The sequence below is a fragment of the Protomyctophum parallelum genome, assembly GCF_964188405.1.
Source record: "Protomyctophum parallelum genome assembly, chromosome: 3".
In the NCBI taxonomy this organism is placed as follows: domain Eukaryota; kingdom Metazoa; phylum Chordata; class Actinopteri; order Myctophiformes; family Myctophidae; genus Protomyctophum; species Protomyctophum parallelum.
In genome coordinates, this window is record NC_139698.1 from 41,420,044 (window position 1) to 41,446,031 (window position 25,988).

General features: G+C 41.7%; 1 protein-coding gene across 1 annotated transcript in view; it reads left to right on the plus strand.

Moving 5' to 3' along the window:
- The window catches only part of LOC310856776 (neural-cadherin), a gene marked incomplete at both ends in the record, with an annotated part of 169,146 nt that overhangs the window by 95,020 nt on the left and 48,138 nt on the right, over positions 1-25,988 (plus strand). Inside the window, 7 exons of the mRNA XM_083762251.1 lie at positions 1-16; positions 1,691-1,833; positions 4,220-4,392; positions 4,919-5,087; positions 5,574-5,744; positions 6,909-7,081; positions 17,856-18,023. The exon at positions 1-16 is cut by the window's left edge and continues 234 nt beyond it. Coding sequence (XP_083618377.1) covers positions 1-16; positions 1,691-1,833; positions 4,220-4,392; positions 4,919-5,087; positions 5,574-5,744; positions 6,909-7,081; positions 17,856-18,023 — 1,013 coding nt within the window. The remainder of the gene's footprint in view (positions 17-1,690; positions 1,834-4,219; positions 4,393-4,918; positions 5,088-5,573; positions 5,745-6,908; positions 7,082-17,855; positions 18,024-25,988) is intronic.

Below are 25,988 nucleotides of genomic sequence, written 5' to 3' on the forward strand. Positions count from 1 at the left end.
TCTTCTCCCAGAGCATGTAAGTTATCTGTCTGTCTGTCTGTCTGTCTGTCTGTCTGTTAGTTACTGTAATGTCTAGCATAGGCCTTAAGAGCAGTTTAATCACAATCATGGGAATAATCCAGTATCTCCGGATGGCCAACTCAGACCTGCTCCCAAGCATACTACCTTTCCTTTCTATCCACTGGTCATGTTTCATGTAATATTGATATATATCTTCTAGAAATAATAAAATGCGTCTTAATGCTTCCAACTCCAACTATTAATGTTCTGTTATCATTATTATTGAAGGTGGTAACAGTCCATTTGCTCAGTACAATATTTCGGGGGCATATTTAGAATGTGTCTTATTTGCATTAATAAGGATTTAGTTGACACAATGAAATAAAATGGTGTTAGTATTAAGTGTGGGGCAGCCAGATTTGGGAGACCAGTAGCTTTGTTGTTGCAAGAAAGCGGTAAAATGAGACTTTCGTGGTTGTTTTCGTCTCAGATTTAGTCCGATGGAGGGACAGAGTATAACTCTATGGTGACACAAAAACAACACAAAAGTGGGACCCGGAAGTTTCTCTGGAGATACAATTTACAATTTACAATTTAGGCATTTAGCAGACGCTCTTAATCCAGAGCGACTTACATTTAAGCAAGAACAAAAGCATGGGAATACATCACATAAAAGCATTTATCATGAAACATGCGTAAGCTAAGAAGGTAACAGTGGAATATCTATATGATGAAACTATACATACACTATACATAATAAACTATACATATTCACTACTATGCTATACATATGTACTATGGCGTGCTATGACTATATACAATACAATTATAGTGCTGTCTACATAACATGCTATAAGTCTGTGTCAAATGCTATCTAAGCCAACAGAAATGCTATCTAAGGGGTTAGGGTAAGTGCTATGGGCCATGATGGAGTCTGAAAAGGTGGGTTTTCAGGCTACGGCGGAAGATTGGGAGTGATGCTGCAGTTCTGACTGCAATGGGAAGTGCATTCCACTACTATACTTATACTTGGAGATACTGCTCACATCACGGCTAAAATACTGAATTAGCACTCTGGTCTTCCTCTCCATTTACACCTTGGTTCCACCAAATGGTTCTACTTTCTCATCGGTACTCATCGGTACGTTTAGGGCTTTGTGGATATTTTCATCTTCTTAGCCGCATCTGTTTTCGTGTCACAACGTTCTCTCTTCTATTGTAATGTTGTCTGCCTCTCTTCCACCTCTTTCTCTTCATCTTCCTTCATTTACAACCTGCACTATTTTATTTTCTTGTTTTTACTCTCTCACTCTCTTAGTCTCTTCTGTTCTTCTTTTCTTCTCTTCTCATCTTGGCATTTTTCACAGAGTATAGCTGTGAGGTGTCATTTTGTAAGAAAAACAAGAGCAAAGACATTGATTAGGACATGCACGCACATGCACGCACGCACACATGCACGCATGCACATGCACACCCACAAACAATATGCATGTCACACCCACCCACACAAATACACACATGAACATGTAATTACTTTTCCTTACAGTGCATTAATTGTTTGTGGTATTACAGTATGTACTGTATGTGTGCATAACTGTCTCTCTCCCATCTATTCTCTCCGCCCCCTACCTTTATCCACCCACCCCCCCAATCCCCATTCTGTCTTTACTCTTCCTCCACGCTCCTCCAGCTATAAAACTTTCCTCAGTGAGGATGCCGGCCCAGAGACCCTTGTGGCCATTGTCCACGCCAAGGACCCTGATGGGGACGCTGTCTCTTATGCCATCACTGGGGGGAACGAGGACAGCAATTTCCAATTGGACAACCAGAAGGGTGGGTGGAGTCAGACGGTAACTTGTATACGGGGATAAAGTGATTTTCTATATAGAGGTTATAGCGAGGCCAACGGAACAACATAAACTATCTCTTACTCTCTCTCTCTCTCTCTCTCTCTCTCTCCACAATCTTCACAATCATTCTGAGGCCTCATTAGGCTGTGTCGCGCCATGCTGTTCTGTGTGTTCGGTGAACTTAAATCATCAATCATTTGTCTGCCTGGAGTAGGAGTAGGAAGTAGAGTACATGTCATTAGGGCCACACAAGTTCAGAAATCAGTCAACTGATTTTCAGATTTGTATTAAAGGGATAGAGCCCCTTGAGTTGCAGCATCTCATTTTCAAAGGGGACCCGTAAAAACATGAAAAAACACATAGAAACATACATGTATGCAGATACAAATACAGCTAATATACAGATACAATGGAGAGAGAAGGGCACAGTGCAAATACATCACAGTGTCATTACTGGTACTTGTCAGACCAGAAGCATAAGCAAGCTGAATGTTGCTGACTGCACTGAAAGGGAATGAGGGCGTGTAGGATGAGATTTACAACATCGAAAGATCTTGCTTGAACATCAAAAGTGTTGTTCTGACTAATCCAGCTGAAGTGCTTACCGCTACTGTGTTGATCTTGAGTGCATTTACAAACCATGTGATAATAACATACTTACTGACATAATTGAGTGTCCATAGATGACAATTACTGTAGAGTTCGATATCTCTAAATACAGTAAAAACATTAAATGCCTACATCATGGTGGATTTTGCTGTGGAAAAGCGGATTTCTGTCTCACGCACACAATTGAATAATACAACAAAACAAAACATTAACAAAGACAAACATGAACAAGTGTTTTGTTGTCTGTTGATCTCTGCCAGAAATCAAAGCTTGCATGCACGCACGCATGCACGCACGCACGTTGCCCTAACAGGGCAACCACTATAGTATGTGGAACACTTTATTATTCTTTCTAGAGTAACTTTTTTTGGAAACGCTACTCCTCCCACAGGACGGCGTCACGGCACGCACTTCGTCAGTGTGCTTGTATTTTGCTAAGAGAAATGTTGTAGAGTTTAATTTATATTAATTAATTACTGAATTAATTTCACCCATTCTTGACATTATTCAGGTATTGTCTCAGCCTTTAAGGCGTATTATTGGTTGTACATATAATATTCATGCGCAGTGCAATGAGTGCATGTGTCTGCACCCGCGTGCATGTTGATTGTGCACATGCACGTGTGGATGCGTGTCTTTGCCTGTTTGTGTGAAGTGAATTTGTTTTCTTGTGTTTGTAGATAAAGTTGCATACAGTAGCCGTAGCGTATGAGAGCTTATCTCTGTCTGTGTTCATGCTCTTAACACAGCCTGCTGTGCATCAGCAACCTGACTATTATCATTTTGTTTACAAGCTCTCTCTCTCTCTCTCTCTCTCTCTCTCATGCACTCTCTCTTTATCAATCTCTCTCTCTTTTTCCTTGAAGCAGGGAACTCTATAGCAGAAGCTTAAGCCCCTGTCTGGCTTATCATCCAGCCTGCACTGCTCTACAGTAGAGTGCACTTACACAAATTCACATAGTTATAGACAACATTTGCACAAAAATGATAAATTAACCTACAACACACAACAACAACCATATGGCCTCTGGGTTGCTAGGCTGGTCTGTGGTTATGTATTGTTCAGTAGATGTTCCCTGACTTCTCTCCCCCTCTTTCCAGTTTGGCTTGATTTTCTGTCAGATACATTTTACATGAAAATATTGTCAGCTGATTTCATCAACAAGAATAGTAGATCAGTATGTGTTCACTTTGACTTCTTATGAGACTCCATCTTAGTAGTGTATACATAGTTTCATTATATAGATATTCAATGTTAGGTCCTTAACTTACGTATAATTCATGATGAATATTTGACCACACCAATGCAACTCATTGAGTTGTAAGAGCGTCTGCTAAATGCCTAAATTGTAAATTGTATTTAACATTACAGTATAAAATGATGTATTGCTGTGAACAGAATTGACCATTTTGGACAATAAGAGTCAGTTGAATGTTTTGCTGTATAGCAAGATTTAAGATAGGACACTGTTGGAAGACACGTTTTACCAAGTGCTTCACAATGAGAGAACAATATACAGTACTTAGCATAGCACTGGAATTATCTACATTACAGTGTGTTATCTACAATACGTTGCAGAGGCATATTTAAAGTCACATGATGGCACAAACACGTGCCATCATGTGCCAATTACAATTTAACTACAGTCACAACTTCAGCTACTGTACTATACATCTGCAGCTGCACTTCAAGCGTCCCATCAACCCCATGTTCTGTGTTCCCCTGTCTCTGCCATGGTCCTCGTTGGCGTCAACTTTAGGCATCATCAAACTGCGCCGGAGCCCCCCTCCCAGGCTGCGAGGCCCACAGTATGTTCTTAACATCACTGCGACAGACGACAACGCATCTGGGGGACCCTACCCCCTCAGCAGCTCTGCCCAGGTCATCGTTGGAATCAATGACATCAACAACAACAAACCAGTGTTTCAGGAGGTTAGTGAGCTTGTGCGTGTGTGCGCGCGCGCGCGTGTGTGTGTGTGTGTGTGTGACAGGCTATGTCGCTGCTGTCCGGGAGAAACCCTGTATCTGCATCTTTTAACTTTTTATGTCTGTTTTTAGTTTTGTTTTTCTCCATAAATGAATGAATATCAAGAGCTTGTGATAAAATAGTAACTACATTGGATACATTGGTTATTTTTTCCCATTTCCTGAAAAGTTATGGTTTTAGAAGAATGCCGATGCACACCTCAAAGATTGGTTACAAGTGCGTAGGACAACCAAAAAAGTTTGTTCAGAAGGGGATCTCTGATAATAAAATCAAAGGAAACGTTTCCGCACACTGTAAGTCGACATAAACGTTGACTTAATAAAGGGCAACATTTCTTTTGCGTTTTGGACATACAGTGCCAGGGTTTCCACCAACAAAGCGACGATGTGTTGCATGACTTGTAGTAGTGTCCCGTCCAGTTCCTAATGATGTGGTAAACATCTACAACAACACCATAATAATGCATTACAGTGTCAGAACTACAGCCTGAACACTGGAGTTCTGGAGAACCAGCCTCCAGGGACCTTTGTTCTGCGTGTCCACGCAAATGACGCCGACATGGGGGTCAATGGAGAGGTCAAATATGGCATCATGCATCGGGACGGCGCGTCATCTGGTTTTGACATTGACCCTGACACAGGTTAGTCATGTAATAATAATAATAATAATAATAAACTTTATTTATTACTTATATAGCTTTTCATACATAAAATGCAACCCAAAGTGCTTCACATAAAACAAATAGCAAGCAGCGGAATGCCAGAAAACAAAAAAGCAGGTCAATACAAGACAAAATATATACAAATTAACAAATGAAAATAGCAATACAAAAGAAAATTGTAAAAAAAATTGTAACAGAACATTGAATGTGAACACAATGCCAAGTTGAAAAAATAAGTTTTCAACTCACTCTTAAAAACAGCAAGGGAGGTCGCCCAGAAGGTCGACATAGATATTTGCGTTGGCTATTCAAAAATAGCAGATTTACAAGCCCACAGCACGTCACTTTGAACTTTTTTTTTTAATCTTGAAAGTGTGAGAACTACTGATTTAGAAGCCATTTTGTAGAATTGCCCTCAGATCCGAGTACTTTTTCCCACCTCTGCAATGGCGTGTTCATTCCTAGGTGTGATCAGCACCACGGTGAGCTTTGACCGGGAGCGTCAGCGGGAATACACCCTGTCTGTGACCGCCACAGACCAGGGCCAGGAGCCTCTCATCGGGATCTGCCAGATCACCATCCTCATAGCCGACCAGAACGACAATCCCCCCAAGTTCGAGAACAGCCGCTACCAGTGTGAGTGTCAAGTCCTTGTGGTTGTTTTGTCAAACTGGCAAGTCATCTATATTTAGTCAAATCACGGCTGCTAAATTAGAACAACATTGTACCCGTGGTCAGAGTACCCATGTTGTACTAACACACACACACACACACACACACACACACACACACACACACACACACACACACACACACACACGCACACACACAGACATGCATTCCCTTCATAGCTGCACCTGAATGATGTGTAGATAACATAAGAACACCCAGGCCAGACCCATCAACAGAAACATTTGGCTGAGCCTGTTATATGTGGCTTATGTTTTTTGTGGTAAAATCGATTTTTAGAGAACCGCCATTTGCAGGAACCCACTCCCTCAAAAAATAATCTTTATTTTTCATAGATTTTTCAACATCTGTCTCCTAATCCTGAAAAGCTGTTAAAGCTGATGAAATATTTGCCGCCATTCCCAGCGACTCCCATGGGCCTGTGTTTGTTTTTCATGTGTGCAAATATGTGTTCTGATAAGCATCATGTCAAAAGTTATTTTCATCAGATTATGGAAATACACACAGTCCCTTATTAACTATTAAACAGGCAGATTGAAATGTTTCTGGGACACGCATTCATTTCCAAGAGGATCCATGAGAACAGAAGAACCGCATTTGCCTGTTTTTTCCCCCTGTGGAGGTTGTTGTTGTTGTTGTGTGTTGTTTGATTCTGTATTGACATACATTACAGTCAGCAACATTTGTGGCGATTCTTACAGTTTTTAATAACTGATGTTGCAGTCTGTGCCCCAGAAATGCCAAAAGGAAAACATGTTGTTGAGATTGGCATTGTCTTTTTGCCAGCGAACACTTATGCTGACACTAACATCACACAATGCTAATTAGACCATTTTGTAACCACCCATTACATTATGTAAATACCTGTACAGTATGGTGAAGAGATGAGGGCTTAGAGCTTAACTTGATAGGGACAACCGTAACAACAGAGAATAATTTCAAACATGAAAAAGACAAGTATTGTCAGCTCACAGGCAGCACTTTATTTATCAATGACTTTGTTGGATCAAGTACAGTATATCTGTTTAACCTATTGCAAAGTATTGTGCAATGTAATGTATTTAACAATACATGAACCCAGTCCTGATGCTACATGTAATCAACTTCTAGACTTCCTGCGTGAGGACACGCCTGTGGGGACTAGTTTCCTACGAGCAGCAGCACACGATGACGACCAGGGGAGCAATGCGGCCCTCACCTACTCTCTGTCCAATCAAAAGCCAGCTTACCTGCACATCAATCCCAGCACTGGTTGGGTGTATGTCAACCACCCCATCTCACAGGTCAGAGACATGCTAACTGGCAGGAAATTACATTGTATGACGAAGATCTGTTTTGATTGATTGATTGATTGGTGATTACTTTATTAGACAGAAATGCAAACAGCACGAGGTACAGTCATACATTTGGGCTAAAAGGATAAAAGTCCTGGGGACTTGTTTCCATTGTGATCCTATGTATTTCAAGTGGTATACCCGGTCTAAACAATTGTTAATGAGCGTGCATCCATGTTAACATGGATGCCAAGCCATCACAACTAGTTTGTTTATTTCAGAAGTAACTGATGAGGAGAAGGAACACACACATCCAAACCAAACTTAGCCGAAAAACACAAAGACTTACAAAAGGAAAAATTCAGCCACACAGTTTCATCATTTGAGGTCTCATATTCTGCTTGCTTATAGTGTTTGTGTGCTTAAAGAAGGGAGAGAGAGGGAGAGGGATGGAAAGAGAAACCTACACCTATCTGTTTGTCTTTGCAAGCTTGCAAGCAACCCTCTCACCCATGATATCATCTAGTGAGGCTAGCCCGCGTGCACATATGCACACGTACACACACACACGCACACACACACACACACACAATGCCTTTCCTTCCCAGCTTCCCTCAGTGGTTCCATATTATCAAACATGACAGGTTGTAGAAAACAGCATTACTCTTGTTGTACAGTTGTATATATGTGGCTATGAATTTTGTATGTGTGGAGAGACAATGTGGATTGTACATACTCAAATACTCACCTCAAATATATTTATTTGTATAGCAAATTAACAAATTTAACGCTATTAATTTAATGTACTAGTCCTTACCCGTTCTGAATATATGAACAGCAAATTATGTTCAGTGTGGGGAATTGTTTACAGATGGTCTTGGGAAGTTGGGTTGGTCACAAAATGTCCAAGCGATAACCCTGATGCATTGTTTCTCAACCTTTTTTGTCCCAGGGCACACTTTTCATAGCCTAAAAATCTCGGGGCACACCTAGATATACGGTGTGTGTATATACTGTATATATACTGGTGTATATATATATATATATATATATATATATATGGTAAATATATATATTATATATAATATATATATAATATATATATATATATATATATATAATATTAGTGGTCCATGTGGAGAAGATTTTAACCTCTTGCCTTTCACCTTTAACCTCCAAGGAGGTACAGACAGAAAACCAGATATCAATATGCGTTCGTTTTGCATGATTATGTCTCTAACTTGTGCAAACCTCTGGAATGAATACACAGCAAAGAGTTATAATTATCTATAGGTTTTAATAATCAAAGCCCTATTAACTAGTGTACATTTATGTTTGTCCCTATGTCTACAACAATATAAATTGAGCCTATTACAATCATAATGAATCAAATATGGATGTGAACAATCAATGTTACCGACAGAAGTCACCGATTAAACCACCAGTAGACCTCTGGACTCCCTCCTACGGCCTGAGAGAGTAAAGATTCCATGGGATCCAGACATTTTTAATAGTTCCAATTTGTGAATATATCCAATCAGAATAGTTAATTTCTTCCGGGGGCCATCCTCCCTCGCGTTGGCCTTCTCTTCCGGACTCTGCCCCCTGGGTGCGTGGGTGTGATGTGATGTGTTCAATTAAATGTGCCAGTCATTATGAGATCATCTTCATGTGTGTATGTGAGCTTTCTTTAATGTGCCAGTCAGTCATTGTACTCTTACTTAAATCAACCAGTGTGTGTGTGTGTGTGGTGTGTGAACCCTGTACCCTGTGCACCACCCCCCTTATGTGTGTACGTTTCCCCAACCATCCTGCCATCTCATTGTTTGCACAGTCCAGTCGAGAGGCCAGGTTGACCTGCTTTGGGGGACCTGAGAGAGAGAGAGAGAGAGAGTGTGTGCGTGCACCGGTGTGCACGCGTGTGGAAGCTGTGTACTTCACATACTATCTATAGTACATAGTATATCCTTTTACTAATTCCATGATTTTAACTTGAGTGAGGCCTGGTAAATATGTATTAGTTAACCTATATAAACCCATTTCCTTATAAGATTACATGTTTTATTCCATACACATAATGTAAATACTTTGATAATCATTAGAGTGGTAAATATACTTTGGTACTAGTGGTATTTATACCCTACCCATTTTAATAATCCCCCTACATGACATGAAAATGTTTGAGAACCACTGCTCTAAAACAACATTGGACAATGATGTTTGACAGTCGGCAATATTGTTTCTTATTCTAGATTTATTTTCTGACTTTTTCGGATTTTCTGACTTGATCTGGCCTGTTAACATTTTCATAGACCTGGTTGCTTGTTTCCCTCTCAGTCAATGATGATGATAATGTAGCTTAGCACACAACAGCTAGGAGGATGCAGCAGGCTGCTGCCGTCATGTTTAACAGTATTTTGCGCAATTTATGTCCCCGAATTTATGGATATGGACTTATGGTTCCATCGCTGCCTCTTTCTTTAGTAGAAGTAGAAATGTAACGTGTTGCTGACTGTTTATCGTCCCTCTCACACACGTGCGCGCACACACACACACACACACACACACACACACACACACACACACACACACACACCGCCTCCTGGCCGCTGCAGACCCAGAGGCTCTGTGAAGGCCGTAGTACTGTAAATATGACATGAATATGAATGCAAAGTAGTGGTTGATGTGTGGACAGGCTAGCTGTTGCTGTTGTGCATGGTGAGATGTGTGCAAACGGTGTAGTTTATTAGGAGAAGACGGCCAAAGGATGCAATACACACACACACACACACAGTCAGCGGCGCCAAATTGTATAAGGCACTATTTGTTGTGTTGTGGCGGTAGCTAGAGGAAGCATGCCAGAGGGGTAACGGTGAGAACGGTGGCCTGTGATGCAGGTGTCGCTAAGGGGCGGAGGTGTGTGAGGGTGCGAGGTTAATTCACTAATAAATTCATTATTAATCATTAATGTGTCAAATCGAAAAAAGGGCTTCGTTAAGACCTCCATATTATTATGGTCAATGCCTGTGTGAAAAGTGGGAGCGATTGGTGCAGGCAATGAGGAGATACGGCGGTGTTTCTGACATTCATTTACATACATATTATCTCTGGACCTATCCGATTAAACACCACAGGCATAATTTTGATAGTCTGTATTTTGATAATCTTGCTCAACGGGCAACTGCCTTTGACACCAGACTGATTACACCTCAAAATACATGATCGTGTCTTGAGTGTACAGGGTTTAATGAGGTCAGATCAACATATGGAATGTCAGAACAGGTCAGCTCCATATAGGGAGATCTAGTAAGGATAGCAGCAGGGGCAGTGTCTTGAGTGTAAAGGGTTTGATCAACAAATGGAATGTCAGAACAGGTCAGCTCCACCTCTGGAGATCTAAGGGTGGCACCGGGGGCAGTGTCTTGAGTGTACAGTGTTTGATGAGGGCCCAGGTAGGGCAGTGTCTTCAGTGTACAGGGTTTGATGAGGGCCCCGGTAGGGCAGTGTCTTCAGTGTACAGGGTTTGATGAGGGCCCCGGTAGGGCAGTGTCTTCAGTGTACAGGGTTTGATGAGGGCCCCGGTAGGGCAGTGTCTTCAGTGTACAGGGTTTGATGAGGGCCCCGGTAGGGCAGTGTCTTCAGTGTACAGGGTTTGATGAGGGCCCCGGTAGGGCAGTGTCTTCAGTGTACAGGGTTTGATGAGGGCCCATGTAGGGCAGTGTCTTCAGTGTACAGTGTTTGATGAGGGCCCCGGTAGGGCAGTGTCTTCAGTGTACAGGGTTTGATGAGGGCCCATGTAGGGCAGTGTCTTCAGTGTACAGGGTTTGATGAGGGCCCATGTAGGGCAGTGTCTTCAGTGTACAGGGTTTGATGAGGGCCCAGCACAGCCACAGCACAGTAATGGAGGTGGATTGTCCAGGCGATCATAGTTTTTGGCAAGTCAAATTAAGCTCTAATCAAGCCCCGAATATCGCATTTTGAGCAGATTATGAGCCGTAATGCAAATAAAGACGGCAGGTCAGCTCCATATATGGTGATGGAGGCGAGGTGTGACTATATATAGAGGCGTGACCATATATATGGAGGCGTGACTGACGGGAAATGCAGGTTTTCATAGTAAACTGCAACCTATGGTCGCAATAACGGTTAAAACAAACAAACTAAAAAGTCCATAAATAATAATGTAAATGAATGAATGAATGAATTTAAATCTATCAATTTAAAGTATTTTTCGAATAAACGGTTAATTACTGCATCATTCATATCCATCATATTAAACATAGTTCATATTATTAAACAATTCTTCTCTGACCCTCCCATAAAACACAAAATGATGCTCATTCTCAATTTTATTGAGATCACACATTTGGCAGATTCAATTGGCAGTATACCTCCTCTAATCTTTGGCAGATTAAATAAAACATAGTTTTCAGTATAATAGTCATGTTTGATTTCCCTATGTACGTAATTTTGGTTTGCTCCAGATCTCTTCTGCCCAAGTACGTTTGACCTTATCAAGAAGTATCTCCCTTATGCATGTATATATAAAGAAGTAATAGTGACAATATATTCAGTAGTTTGGGTCCCGGGCAAAAGAGTAATCTCTGTTTTGGGTCTCGACCTGAAAAGTTTGGGAACACTGCTATACAGAGTGACCTGGCTGCAGCACCTCCCCTTTTCGTTGTTTTGTGTGTGTGTGTGTGTGTGTGTGTGTGTGTGTGTGTGTGTGGGGAGGGTAGGGACGACGACACTGCAATGACATTTTATTTATAGGCTGTGGGCTTTGTGGAAAACCTGCCACCCCATTGTTCAGCTTGTCCCCTATAGCCAATTCTCATCTTACTGTATACTTCTACTATACTGTATATCTTGCTCTCTGTCTCTCTCTTTTGATTTCTCAAAAGATATATAGATATAGGCCTACTGTACTTGCGACACACATATATCATCAGGTCAATGAATATCAGGTGGTGATCTAGACTAGAGAAACATAGTAAAGGCACAGTGACCGAGAGATCAGACATACAGTACAGTACAGTACAGTACAGTACAGTACAGTACAGTACAGTACAGTACAGTACAGTACAGTACAGTACAGTACAGTACAGTACAGTAGAGACTGGGTCTAGTACCCCCTAATCAGACGGACAGTACAGTACAGTACAGTACAGTACAGTACAGTACAGTACAGTACAGTACAGTAGAGACTGGGTCTAGTACCCCCTAATCAGACGGACAGTACAGTACAGTACAGTACAGTACAGTACAGTACAGTACAGTAGAGACTGGGTCTAGTACCCCCTAATCAGACAGACAGTACAGTACAGTATACAGATGTCGAGAGGTCTTCAGCTCTGTGTGACCACACATAGTGAAATATACAGTATAGGATTTCCATGGGGGTTGGGGTGGACTCTAAGGGTTGTGTAGATGGAATGAGAGTGAGGTGAGTGGGCTGATGAGTATAACATAAGATAAGGGTTGTGTAGATGGAATGAGAGTGAGGTGAGTGGGCTGATGAGTATAACATAAGATAAGGGTTGTGTAGATGGAATGAGAGTGAGGTGAGTGGGCTGATGAGTATAACATAAGATAAGGGTTGTGTAGATGGAATGAGAGTGAGGTGAGTGGGCTGATGAGTATAACATAAGATAAGGGTTGTGTAGATGGAATGAGAGTGAGGTGAGTGGGCTGATGAGTATAACATAAGATAAGGGTTGTGTAGATGGAATGAGAGTGAGGTGAGTGGGCTGATGAGTATAACATAAGATAAGGGTTGTGTAGATGGAATGAGAGTGAGGTGAGTGGGCTGATGAGTATAACATAAGAGTCTCCCCTCTAGGGGGAAAGGTCTCAGTAAGCCATAATCCAAAGTATCCGTATTCTGGGCATGTCCTCCTAACAGATGGACATTCAGTAGCTCCCATCCGCACTGATGATATGGGGAGTGGGGAGGCGAGGTGAGGTGGGGTGGGCTGGTGAGATTATTATTGAGGAGGGGGGAAAGGGAATATTGTGTGTGTGTGTGTGTGTGTGTGTGTGTGTGTGTGTGTGTGTGTGTGTGTGTGTGTGCGTGCGTGCGTACGTGCATACGTGCATACTGTACGTGCATACATGCATGCGCACCCATGTGCACCAGAGACCATAGCCCATAGAGATAAAGGTGGTGTCAGGAGGAGTATAGTTATCAGCCCCATCACCACACTTCACTCTCACCTTGTCCCCCATCTCCCCCTGCACTCTCTCTCTCTGCTTCCATCTCTCATGTGCAACCTTTCCTTCTCTCTGTCACCATCTCTCTCTCTCTCCATGTCCACATCCGCTAAAATGTCAATCTTAACCCTCTCTCACTTTACTTTGTTTTACTTTCCGCTACTTTTAACCTTCTTCTTGCTCACCTCTCTCTCTGGCTCCCTCCGTTTCTACATTACCTTCTTTCTTTCCTCTGTCTCCTATGTAATGTCTCTTTCTCATACAGTATGCTGATTTTAGATGTTTATCTCCCTTTCACTCTGTACTTTCACTGCAAGTGTAACGTCTTATGTTGCCCTTTTCCCTCAATCTCATCTTTCACTGCCCTTCTTATCGCTCTCTTTTCCTCTCTCTGTCCTTGACTCCTTCTCCCTTTCCCTTTCCCTCTCACTCTCTTTCTCTGTCTCTGTCTCTCTCTCTCTCTCTCTCTCTCTCTCTCTCTCTCTCTCTCTCTCTCATCTCTCTCTCTCTCTCTCTCTCTCTCTCTCTCTCTCTCTCATTCTAACTTTTCCTGCTGACTCTGCTGAACAGTGTCACTGTCATTATGGTCTTATGCAGTCGTGTGTGTGTGTGTGTGTGTGTGTGTGTGTGTGTGTGTGTGTGTGTGTGTGTGTGTGTGTGTGTGTGTGTGTGTGTGTGTGTGGGTGTGGGTGTGGGTGGGGTGGATCTCCACACCCTGTGGAGTTCTGCAACCTTCCGAGTCAAAGTCAAACTCAGGGGGGGAAAAAAAGGAAAGCAAGTGAGTCCATCTCTCCTTTCACAGTGGCACTTCAGAAGTCGTCCCGTTTAATGACTTTTATGAATAATGCTGACTATTCTACTTCTTATGAATGTCATCTCCTTTCGTCTTTTCTCCTCTTTCTCCTCTCTCTCTCAGACACCAATGATCTGTTTAACAATGCACCTCTTTCCCGTCCTCTCCCCTCCTCTCTTGTAGACAAGCATTTACAGTAACAGAGATGACAACTCGCCCTGTCTCTGAGTCTGTATTTCTCACTCTCAGTATGTTGTTTTAATCTCTCTGCTTCTCCCCCATCACCCTCTTCAGCCAATAATTCAACGTACAGTACTACAATTGACGTTTCACAAAAAGCCACCACTGTTGTTTACACAACCTCTGACATGCTTTGACATAATCTGTCATGGAGAATTTGCAGTTTCTGGTGATAGTGTGTACTATCTCTTTCCATTAATTAATTTCCATCTGGTTGTGTTTGTAGTTCCTACAGGGAGGGATGGATTATGGAGGTTTTATCTCCTAACCTCCTCAGACAAGTTTTCTTCATAACTGTTCACTGTACATTATTGGGAGAAGTGCAGTGAATGTGTGGCTAATCATTTAGAGCATGCTGCCAATTTAAGAGATTCTTTTTGGATTTTACCTCCACAATATCCCCCATGAATGAGGGGATTGCATTATCCAATGGAGGGATATAGCCTTATATATTAATGAAAACAAGGGACACAACTAAGTGATGTAGGCACATCATGATATATTGTCCCACGATATACAAACAAATAATGAGATCTATCTTAAAACAAATATGTCTCAAGGCCTTATCTTATTTCATCCTGAAAGATCCTGCTCATCACATACTATTGGGTGTGCCCAAGGTAGCTGATGACATAACAAGGTGTGTCTGTTGGTTAAGCATAGGTTGTGTACTGTACTTTTAACATTGTAATGAGGTGTAACAGTTTATACAGGGCCCCATAGCTCAGGGGTTAGAGCACTGGTCTTGTAAACCAGGGGCCGCGAGTTCAAATCTCGCTGGGGCCTGATGTTGTCTTTTGAAGGCTGTCATCTGAGATCTTATCTAGCACTACTCTGTAGTATCACAGTCACTGAACATTTGGTGTGACAATCTCTGAGGTTTGCTTGACATAATTAGGTTCTTATTAGCTAGTCACAACTAGTATCTATTCTGTACTACTTTTCTTGACAGAATATATGATCAGAATATATGATCTTTACAAAAATACTTGAAGGGATAGTTCACCTACAAAATGACTTTTTCCCCTCAATTGATTACTGACTCTTTGTGTGTCCATAGAGAACCACTGCTGGTCGTCACATTATTGGCTTAGGAATGCGACAAAAAAATAACAATGAATTCAAGTCTCCATGGGCTGAGTAATCGATGGGGGAAAAAGTAATATTTCGGGTGAACTATCCCTTTAAAGTCCTTGCTCATAAAACCCAGCAAGTATAACAATTATGATTAACACATAAAAAATTACATTAACTAGGGAACAACTACCACAGATTACAGTACCAAATAAAAAATAGAGTATATTATCAGTTTCTGGTGACACAACCCCTTCAATGTTGAGACAATACAGCACAAACTTAATACATAATGAGATGGAATCATACAGTTACGGTATATGTTAGGAATATGTTAGGAATATGGGATGTCAATGAATCCTTGAACGAATAATAGTCGCGGCTAGTGGGAATACTGTATGCCTACAACTTCTGCTTCAATTTCCACGTGCACACAATATTTCTCAATCTAATCTAAGGGGTGGATTGCCATGAACCCTGCTTGCATTCATGCTCTCCAGAGGATGATGAACCTAACCATATCTGAGTGACCTCATGACCTTTCCTCTATCTCCACCCTCAGGCTAAAATGTAAAATCTTCATACAAGATATATTATAAATATAATCTAACTGGCAGATTGCCATGACATTTGTTGCCCATCTTCATGCTCTGCAGAGAAAGAACCATTTCGATTTTGGTGACCTCATGACCTGTTATCCAGCATTAAACTCGGGTTAAACAAAACAAAACTCTAGTAGCAAGTGATTGTTCAGTCAGTTGATCTATAACAGTAGGGACATCTGGGCACATCCGTGTAAAATTGGCTATTTTGTCCAAAATGGAATAGGGAAAAAGAGGAAAATGTTAACTAAAGTATAACTAAAGTATCATGTCACTGGTGGACGGGTTTCTGAACTGCCCACAGCCCTCCTATGAGACACAAACTGTGTAGAAAACAATTGTGCCATTTTATCATGATTATTAGTGAGGACCTATTATATGTAGATAGGTTGAGAAGTGGTCCTTTAAGTACAGTACTTGAGTAAATGTACTTAGTTACTTGTAATACTTTCCACCACTGCTCCTCACAGGCTATTGGGTGTGCTCATGGTGTTTAAGCATAGGGCGAGTCCTTTATAAACGGTGGCAATGTGATATTGACTTTAGAGGTTAGAGGACTGTACAATTCTAGCTTCTAGTTCAAATCTGCCTTGGAATCTGCCTCTTTGTACATTCTCCCTCCACGTCTACTGTACCCTGACTTTATTCATCCTCCCACCACGATAGACTGACAGACCTTTTTCCCTATGATGACTATGGTAACTCCAAGATAGCTGAATTTCCATCAAGGGATTAATGGAGGTATATCCTATCCTATCTGGAACGAAGTGGTCCTCCGTTACTTATATTTTGCACATTTATGCTTATTTTACACACATATTGTACCAGTGTTTGATTGAAGTATTTATATTTGCACAGCATATGCACTTTAGTCATTTGTATTTGCACACAAAGGAAAAGTCATGAGTTGAACTGGTTTATTGAAAGTATTATGAACATGGGAGTTGTTTCCTATCTGGCAGGATGGCCACTCAGCATAGGACAGTATCACCTGGGGAAACAGAGTGCAATATGTTTCAGGGCAATAGAAGTACAATATGTAATATGTGACTGTTACTTACTTACTGCTTCTGTTCCAGTGTGTCCAGTGTTCCAGTGTGTCCAGGCAAAAGAGTCCCCAGGCTACCAGAGCACCATATATTGGTCTGGATTGGACCACAGTGAAATGTCAGGGGGTGTTTGAGTTATGCATTGGAGCTGCTAATGATAATGGGACATGTGGTTTATCTTGCAATAGTGGGCATAATTGATATTTACTTACCTATGTAGTGATAAAGATTTATAGTCTCATGAGATGTGGGTTATGTGGGGTTCAGAAGTGTTGCATGTTTGACCGGTAATATGGTAGAGTCTGCACTGATTGTTTCAGCTGCCTATAAAAGGCTGCCAGGAAGCACACACACTCAGTGTTAGATCAGTGAGAGGACATGGTGGTGCTGCACACTAACATGTCCTAGCTGTTTGCTGCTTGTGTCATGCCATTTTCCATGCTGATACCTTCTTTTGGGAATAAATCACGGCGTGGCTGCATTTTATCTCCTGACTCTGTGCTCATTTCCAGCCGCTTATTGGGCCAACTCTACACTATCCTATCCTATCCTAACCCAGTTATGTAAATAGGTTTTCAATGTAATGGTGGTCTTTTGGATGGGTCCCATGGACATTTTATGAGTCCTACTTCAACAATGTTAGAGTACAGTACTGAGTACAGTATTGCATCCCAGGACCCCCGGAGGGTGACATGATTGCATCCTTTCTTTCTCAATTTAGTGAGTCTATAAGGATGTACAGTAGGATGCAGGCTATTTGCATCAGCTAATCGACATTTCACCTGACCTCTGTGATCTCTGTGTGTTCCCAGACATCCAGGATCAGCCAGCAGATCGTGGCCAGTGACGGGGGGAATCGCAGCAGCTCAGTGGAGCTCACTGTCATCATCACCAATGTGCATAACCAGCCGCCACAGTGGGAGAAATCCGAGTACTGGGTCACTGTGCCCGAGAACACTGTCCGAGATGCCAAGATTGTGGTAGGTACTGGGGGGTTGGTTGTCGGCTAAATCTAACATACACAGTGTTTTAAGTGGTGCCTATTCGCTTCTACAGTCTAAGTAGTCTCCATTCATTCCAACAACACTATTAGCAAATGAACTCAGACAAAGCGGATTCTGCCATTATTGGTACTGTATGTACGTAGCCTTCGATTGAGTTCAGGAGAGTGAGTTGTGTAACTGTAACATGTCACTAGCAGCTGACAAATTTGGTGGTCTGTTTATATTTTCCATTGCTGTTCATTGCATTGTTGTCGCACAGATCTGCCAATGCCTTTCTCTGTTCCCACCTCCACCCCAGGTCCATCTGGAGGCTCTATTCTCCCCTGTGGGTTTTGTTCCAGGGTAGCCGCAATTTGCAACTCTAGATTTCTTTATTATGGGATGAATCTAGAGTTGCAATACCCTCCACTGACTCCCTACTCATCCAAATTGCGTTTGCGATCTACTTGTATTAAACAACGTTAAACTCACCAAGATTGCAGCTGTAGACGAAGCTTGAATTTTCCTCTTTCAATCTGGGGAGCTTGTTTTTCATAAAAATCCACCGTAGACATGTTATGAGATACTTTCTGTCAAGAAATTCTGTGCATGTGATTTTTTTCCTAAGTGTTGCAGTTTGGAAGCACTCGAGTCATTGTAAGTCACCTGTTTTGAATCTGCACATAATGCAGGAGGCAGCAGCGCGACCCGTTAAATAAAACGAGTGCTTCCAAACTGCAACACTTAGAAAAAGTAGGGGCTAGTTCCAGGGTGGGTTGTGTTATACCTCTCTAGACAGTGAGTGCTGCCTTTGTTTATGGCCAGAGGTGGGGATCATGGACAGCAGTGGTTGGTTGTGTGGTTGCTAACAAGTGCCAGCAACAACTAATGCTAAAGGTGATTTATACTTAGTTGTATGCTGGTGCACCACACTGAAAATAGACAATCTAGAAACTCTAAGCATTGTAGCGTGATGCGTCGAGAGGTCATATCGATGACTGGCAGTTTGATGTCACTTCAATTTACACAGTAATCAAACTGTGTGTGGAATGGACCTGTTCATCTTTGACCTCAGCTATGAAGGCAGTTTTTCTATAAATGGAGGCGGGGGATGCCTTTATATGTTGTCACTGAGGCCTAGTGCACACATACTGTACACATGTACATTATTTATGATCGTGTAATACCCTTCTTTCTAAAACAGTTAGTCCCAATACTTGATTCTGATTGGCTGGTTGCCATGTCTAAGCACCACCCACGCTCATATGACTGTGAATGTGTGGCTCCGGGCGGCCTCGTAAAAACATCAAGCGCCTCCTATTCCCTGTCTGAGTAAAAACAAGGAAGTGTGGCTCGCTCTGGTGGGCGCAAAGCGGCGCAAAGTGTAGCTACTTGTGTGAATTAGGTATAGTTAATATTGCTATATGTTTGTAACCGTTTTAGAAAAGCAATAAGCCACTCGAGGTCCCAGCTTACCGGGTATTTTATAATGGTTGAAAGGGTCAGAGACACTTCGCTACCCGTCATGTCTCACTATGCCTCTCAGCCATTATAAAATACGCGGTAACCTGATACCTCTTGTGGCTTATTGCTTTAATATACTACAGATCCTTCATGAAGCAAGCTGGACCGGTTTGTTACATCAACTCCCTCCCCACCTTCCTCTATTTCACGAGGCGTAATGGTGGAGATTTCTTGTGGTTGCACGCATGGTGCCTATTCATCAGTAAAGACTGCCTTGAGGAGACCTGCTAGGAAAGCTCTCTCTGTCTCCTTCCCGTTTCATTCTGTTTCCTCCCTCCATCCTTCACTAGCATTCTCCTATCATCAGCATGTTTACCCGAGTGCTTCAAAATATTTTTGCCGAGTACACAACCTTGCCTAAACTGTGTTTCACCTGATGTGTTTGAACTGACTTAGACATCCATGCATACATACTAACAAACCCACACACCCACCTACCCCCACCCACACACACACACACACACTCACACACACACACACACACACACACACACACACACATGCACACCTTCCTCCGAGGGCTTTCTCTCTTTTTATCTTAGCCTCCCTCCATCCCACCTTGCAGTCCCAGGCTGGTGTCTGGGCTAATTTGCTCACGTTTCGGAAATGGTTGATTTGGAAGGTGGAGAATGAGTGTTTTCCTTCAAGCTATTTTGTCATGGATGTTGCATTTGTATGAAGGGTATAATTAACTGTGCTCACCCACTTACATGGTTGCTGCCTGTATTGCGGCAAATTTTACCCTGGAACCCACATCACTTCACTTGTCATTTTTGATAACCTGTTTTCTACACTCGCTCCCAGCACCGCTCACATGGGTTTTTATCCGTCCATGACAGACTAACAGACAGATGATTTTGAATGGAAAGTTCCCACCCACCTCCTATCTGTGTCAGCTCTTCAACAAGAGGGACAAAGAGACTTGAGGAGCAGGGAAGGGAGGTGAAACAACTCAACTCTGTTATGAAGCCCACACAATGGTCTCCCATCACCTTGGACAGTAACATTGAAAGATAGACACTTAATTACTATATTCAGCCTCCTGACAGTTGATGGAGAGAGAGAGAGACAGAGAGGGTAGGGCGGTCAGAATGACAAAGAGGCAAAGAGAGACAGCAATAAAGAAGAAGCTCAGAGAAACGGGGGATGTGGGATGGAGATGTGGGGAGAGAGAGGGAGAGGGAGAGAGGGAGAACACGAAATAATTCATTTTGTTGAGGATTTAATAAACATAATTGTTTTAATAATTTTCTTCACAGTACGTTCTGTCACTGGCCAGACTACACAGGTAATCAGTAGTCATTTAACCACATCCTACGAACCTATCCTCCAATTCTCGGGTGAACATTTGACTTTCTTTCAAAACAGGCCTAAAAAGCCATCTATCAGGAGACCACAAGGGGGGTAAAGTCATTTGTCCCATAGAAACATGTGTGATGTTGATTAATTGAATGCATAGGACCACAATGGAAACAAGTCCCCAGGACTTTTTTCTGTTATTCATTTAGCCTAAATGACTGGCTGTACCTGTACCTGTTGCTGTACAATCAGCAACAATAATGTTGTGCATGCTGCCAGTATGCCAAGGAGGACAGACACTTGATCCCAATGTTTTTCAAAGACATTCCATACTATTTGCTTCCAAAATGTATGTGGGGGACCTACAGTATTTCTTTCATCTTCTACATGTGCTATGCCCTATCCCAGTGAAACTCCTCACTGTCAGGTGAAAATAATCATGTGTATCTGAGGAGGAGACATGTGCTTGTCTACACCCCCCTTGTCAACTTGTTGAAGCTTGCCTGTCTTCTTCTGTTGTTTAATACCCAGCCCCACCCTTCCTTTGCGCTGCCTCTGCTGTTAATTGCAGTGAGGAGGAACTGTTGTTTTAAATTTAGCAGTGCTAATTTGTTCTAATATAGATACCACACTAGAAAGATGAGTGGGAACTGGGAACGGAAGGTGTGTGAGTGCGGGTGTGTGCGTGCGTGCATGTGTGCAATTGTGCATGCGTGCATGCATGTGTGCATGTGTGTCTGTGTGCGTGTGCGTGTTGGAGGGAGTTGGTAATTGCCTCATCAGCTTCAGCAATCCACTTCCTCCTGCTTGTTGTTATTCTCGGTTTCTCTTGTCAACAGTAGTGGAGCAGACTTAATTCCGGTCTTACTTTTTACTTCCGTACTGGATTGGTTGTGAGATTTCTTTGTAAATTGCAATGACTGACTCTGGTGATATATAAATTCACATTCACATATTTATATAATAAATCATTATGTGACACAATCATGCAACATCTATATTAGGCCATAAATGGCCTACTAGTGCGCAAGCAGAGTGCGCAAGTACTGTCTGTCGACCGCCGCTACGAACTTTCAAATCTCAGCCTCTCTGTAAAACATTGAAATGAAATACTAAAGTCAGGTTATAACTGCATGTGAATGGTAATTACGATACGTTTCAATATTGGTTGGGCATGTACATGTAAGTTTACGTCACTATCAATACCTACCAAGCATACACGTGCATTCGTACCAGCACGACCACAATACTTGCACGCTCTGCCTGTGCAAGTAACAAGACATGCATGTCACTTTTATTTTTCAAAATGAAAGGCATCTGTATGGTCTAGAATAGAGATCCACTATATTTTGATATTTGATATTTTTGATTTTCATAATGAACTTCAGGCAATGGTTTTCCCCATTAAATGGGTTATTAGCATTTTGAGAATCAATGTTGCATGTTCTCCCTGGTTACCCATTTCAGTCGAAAGCTATTTGGTTTGATAGCTGCACCATGGACATTAAACTATGAAGGCTGAGATGTTATCTTTCTACACCCAGCAGGCTCCCAACAGTGTGTAATGAAATCATTTGACATTAGTGCTAATTCTATATGCTCTATTACCGTGGGCAGCCTTGGTACATTAGAGTTCTACTGAAAAGGCTAGGTGTGCGCTTGATGATGCAGGCCAATTGCCTGTTTGAGAGATGCTCCTTAACAGATAGATTTATTCCAATTGCAAATTTTTTAACTTCTCCTGGTAATCAAATTAATACATACAAGATACAGTATGTATGTAATGTACATGCAAAATCTCATCTCAGCTTACATTTCGTGTTAGTTTTGCCTCTGAACTGAGCCTGTTTTATGGGAATACATCCATTTTTGAAAACAACATGCCTTCCTGTCTCACTCTTTAGTTTCATTAGCCGGCCCTTGCTTAGTTGCTTTTCTATATCCATTCCCCTCTTTCTCTTTCACCCACAATACAATGCTAATACTACTTCAACAACAAAGGACTTCACAACAATTACATGAGTGTTTTCTTGTCTGTCTGTCTGTCTGTCTGTCTGTCTCAATTCAAACAATTCAATTCAATTCAATTCAAAGGAGCTTTATTGGCATGAGAAAACATACATTTACATTGACAAAGAGGAACAAAACAATCAAGATAAAACAATTTATGTACAAATAAATATTGAATATAATAGGAATTCTCAGTTTGACACTGATGAAGGCTGGATAGCCAAATGTCTGTGATTCAATGTTATAAAGAATAAATCTAAAATGCAGTCTTGGTGTGTGCGACCCATCAGCTTTCTTACAATATAAATAGGAATAAAATAAAGGTGTAAACTGTAAAGTGTAAACAGAGCTGTGTTACATTAATAATTGAGTAATACTATCTTGTAAAACAATACAAATATTGTGCATTTTCTGTCAGAGATAGATACTTATACATCCATATAGAAGACGTTAGCTTTATACTTTTGAAAGTTGACAGCAGTATTTCAATGTTTTTGCATTAATTTAGTATACAAATATTTGCGACAAGTAGCAGCAATTTATTCAAATTATTGCGCTCCGGTCCGCACTATCCTTTTTAACTCTAAATCAGAACATCCTTTCCCTCAAACCGGAAGAATAATACCTTCCCAATCAAAACGTGACTCGCACTACACATCAAGGCTTTTATTGGGAAGGTATTACTCTTCCGGTTTGAGGGAAAGGATGTTCTGGTTTAGAGTGTTCAGGCCTGATGACTACAAAACAATGACTACAACATTACGTAACGACATCATCCGCTCCCGACCAGATCACACAGCAACTTAGTAACACAGACCAGGCTCTTTCCTCCGAAGTGGAATGCATGGTTATGTGAGGTTAGGGATTCACTGTGTGTGAGGGCCTTTTTCTGGGGCGTGTCTGGTTCACTTTCCTTTAGGTGGTTATGGAATTTCAATGCTCTATTTTGGGTTTTGATAATTAGTGGGTATGGTCCTAATTGTGATCTTCATGTGTTTGCCGTTTTCCGTTGGATGTGGAGAATGGAATTGCAGAACTCCGCATGCAGAGTTTCAATTTGGTGTTTATCCCATTTGTCAGGTTCTTGATCGGCAAGTGGGCCCCAGACTAAGCAACAATCTCTGTGTCTCTGTGTCTCTGTGTCTCTGTGTCTCTGTGTCTCTGTCTCTGTCTCTGTCTCTGTCTCTGTCTCTGTCTCTGTCTCTGTCTCTGTCTCTGTCTCTGTCTCTGTCTCTCCTCTCACACCCAGTATTTAGTCCCCTGTGTTGAGTTACTGTAGCAACTGGCTGCTAAAATCTGCTTGGTGCTTTGGGAGCCTTCACAGTAATTCATCCCCAGAACTCTAAATACAAATTAGGCTTGTTAAAGAGCGTAATGCATTCATTAGCAGCAGCGAGCTGTCTGCTTGTTGTGTTCCATGAGTGCTTCTATTCATCAGCCCCTCACTTGCATTCTCCATACTTATATCCCTCTTTCTATCTCTCCCCTTCACTCACTCTCTCTCACTCAAATGTCTCTTGTTCTCACTCTCTCTCTCCTCTATCTCTCTCATCTCCATCTGTCTATCTTTCTCTCTGTCTCCCTAATTAAAAATTTAAATATCGGTGCCTCTCATTGTAATTTGTGGAATTATCTCAAGAAACCATAATTAGTGAATTTCCAAACGCGCTAATTGCAACCTTGAGGAAGTCATTAAGGGGGGGGGGATGCTTGTTCTGGATCATGCTGGCCGAGATAATGGCCTATCTATCCGATCATGCTCCGGTCTGGGGGACAGAGCCACGTGAGGTGCGGTGGGTGGGGTAGTTCTGTAAAGGCGGTGGTCTTTAATAAGGTGGGATACACAAAGTTTGACGAGTTTGTATTTTTTCAGAATGAATAATTGAAGCCAAAAACCACGGCTGGCATGAATATTTCAGCACAACAGCTTTTGAAGCAGCTGTTTGAGTTCGGTTTGTGTTGAAAAGCAGAGGCTGAATCACTATTATGAGGGTTCACAGGAGGGTTGTGTGTGTACAGTATGCGTACCTCATGTGTCTGGGTGTGTTTGCGTTTGTGTGTGCTTGTTTGTCTGTACATGTGGGCTGGTGTGGCTTGGGAACCCCAAATAGCAGATAAGATAAAAGTCCAGTAAATCGGCACTATGTAACTTTTAATGAATAAAATGTAATTTTGTGGAATCTGTATGGAAGAGTAGGTTAATACAATATAACTTAAGGAGATAACTTAGGAGATAATGCACAACTCCCGGTACTACCTACAAAACTCACTGAAGCTGATTATTCACGACTGTAACTATCTCCAGAGTCCTGTAGTCCTGCAATGAAGGAGAGACAATCTCATCTCTCACTAGTCCACTTCTCTACAATGAAGGAGAGACAATCTCATCTCTCACTAGTCCACTTCTCTACAATGCCATTCTAGCCTTAAAACCTACATTTATATGTTATTCAATATATTACTTTAGTGCCAGTGTTCATTTAACTCAGAATGTATACATGTTATGTTACTAAAAAATAATATCAATAATAATATGGGGTAAAACAAAGACAAGGGGGACAACGGAGACAGCTCCTGTTTCACCTGACGCATTATCACTGTGATCGTTCCTTGTTTATTAAGTTTGATGCATTAGCAATTTAGCATCGAAGGTTATCACTCCTACTGTACAATGTAAATATAGATAACGATGATTCAGTAACGAATTGTAAAACACTGTTTAACATTTTTTAAGTCGCATCATGAATGGCTACTTTCGGTGTCAGAGGTCTCACAATCATTGCCAGAAGGCATGCAGAGAAAGAGCTGGGAAAGAGTAAGCTCCTCTGGCGATTTAGAAAGAGCAGTCTGAGAGCTTTTGGGTCTTATTCTGCAGCTCTTCGAGTGGTTTCCTTGACTAGATTTCGCACTTCTCTTTTTATAGTTCTTGGGCTCCACCTCCCTTCTCCTCTGTTAGTTTTTATTTGGATTGGAAATAACATGTAGTTGCGTGTTCCTTGCAATGCATGTTTTTACTGTAGCTCTCAAGAGAGCAGAGTGGTCGATGTTAAAAACACAAAACCTTTAGCCTCAAAAAGAGACATTCGACGTCTCATAGCAGCAGCTGGAGGTACAAAAAGAACATTCGAA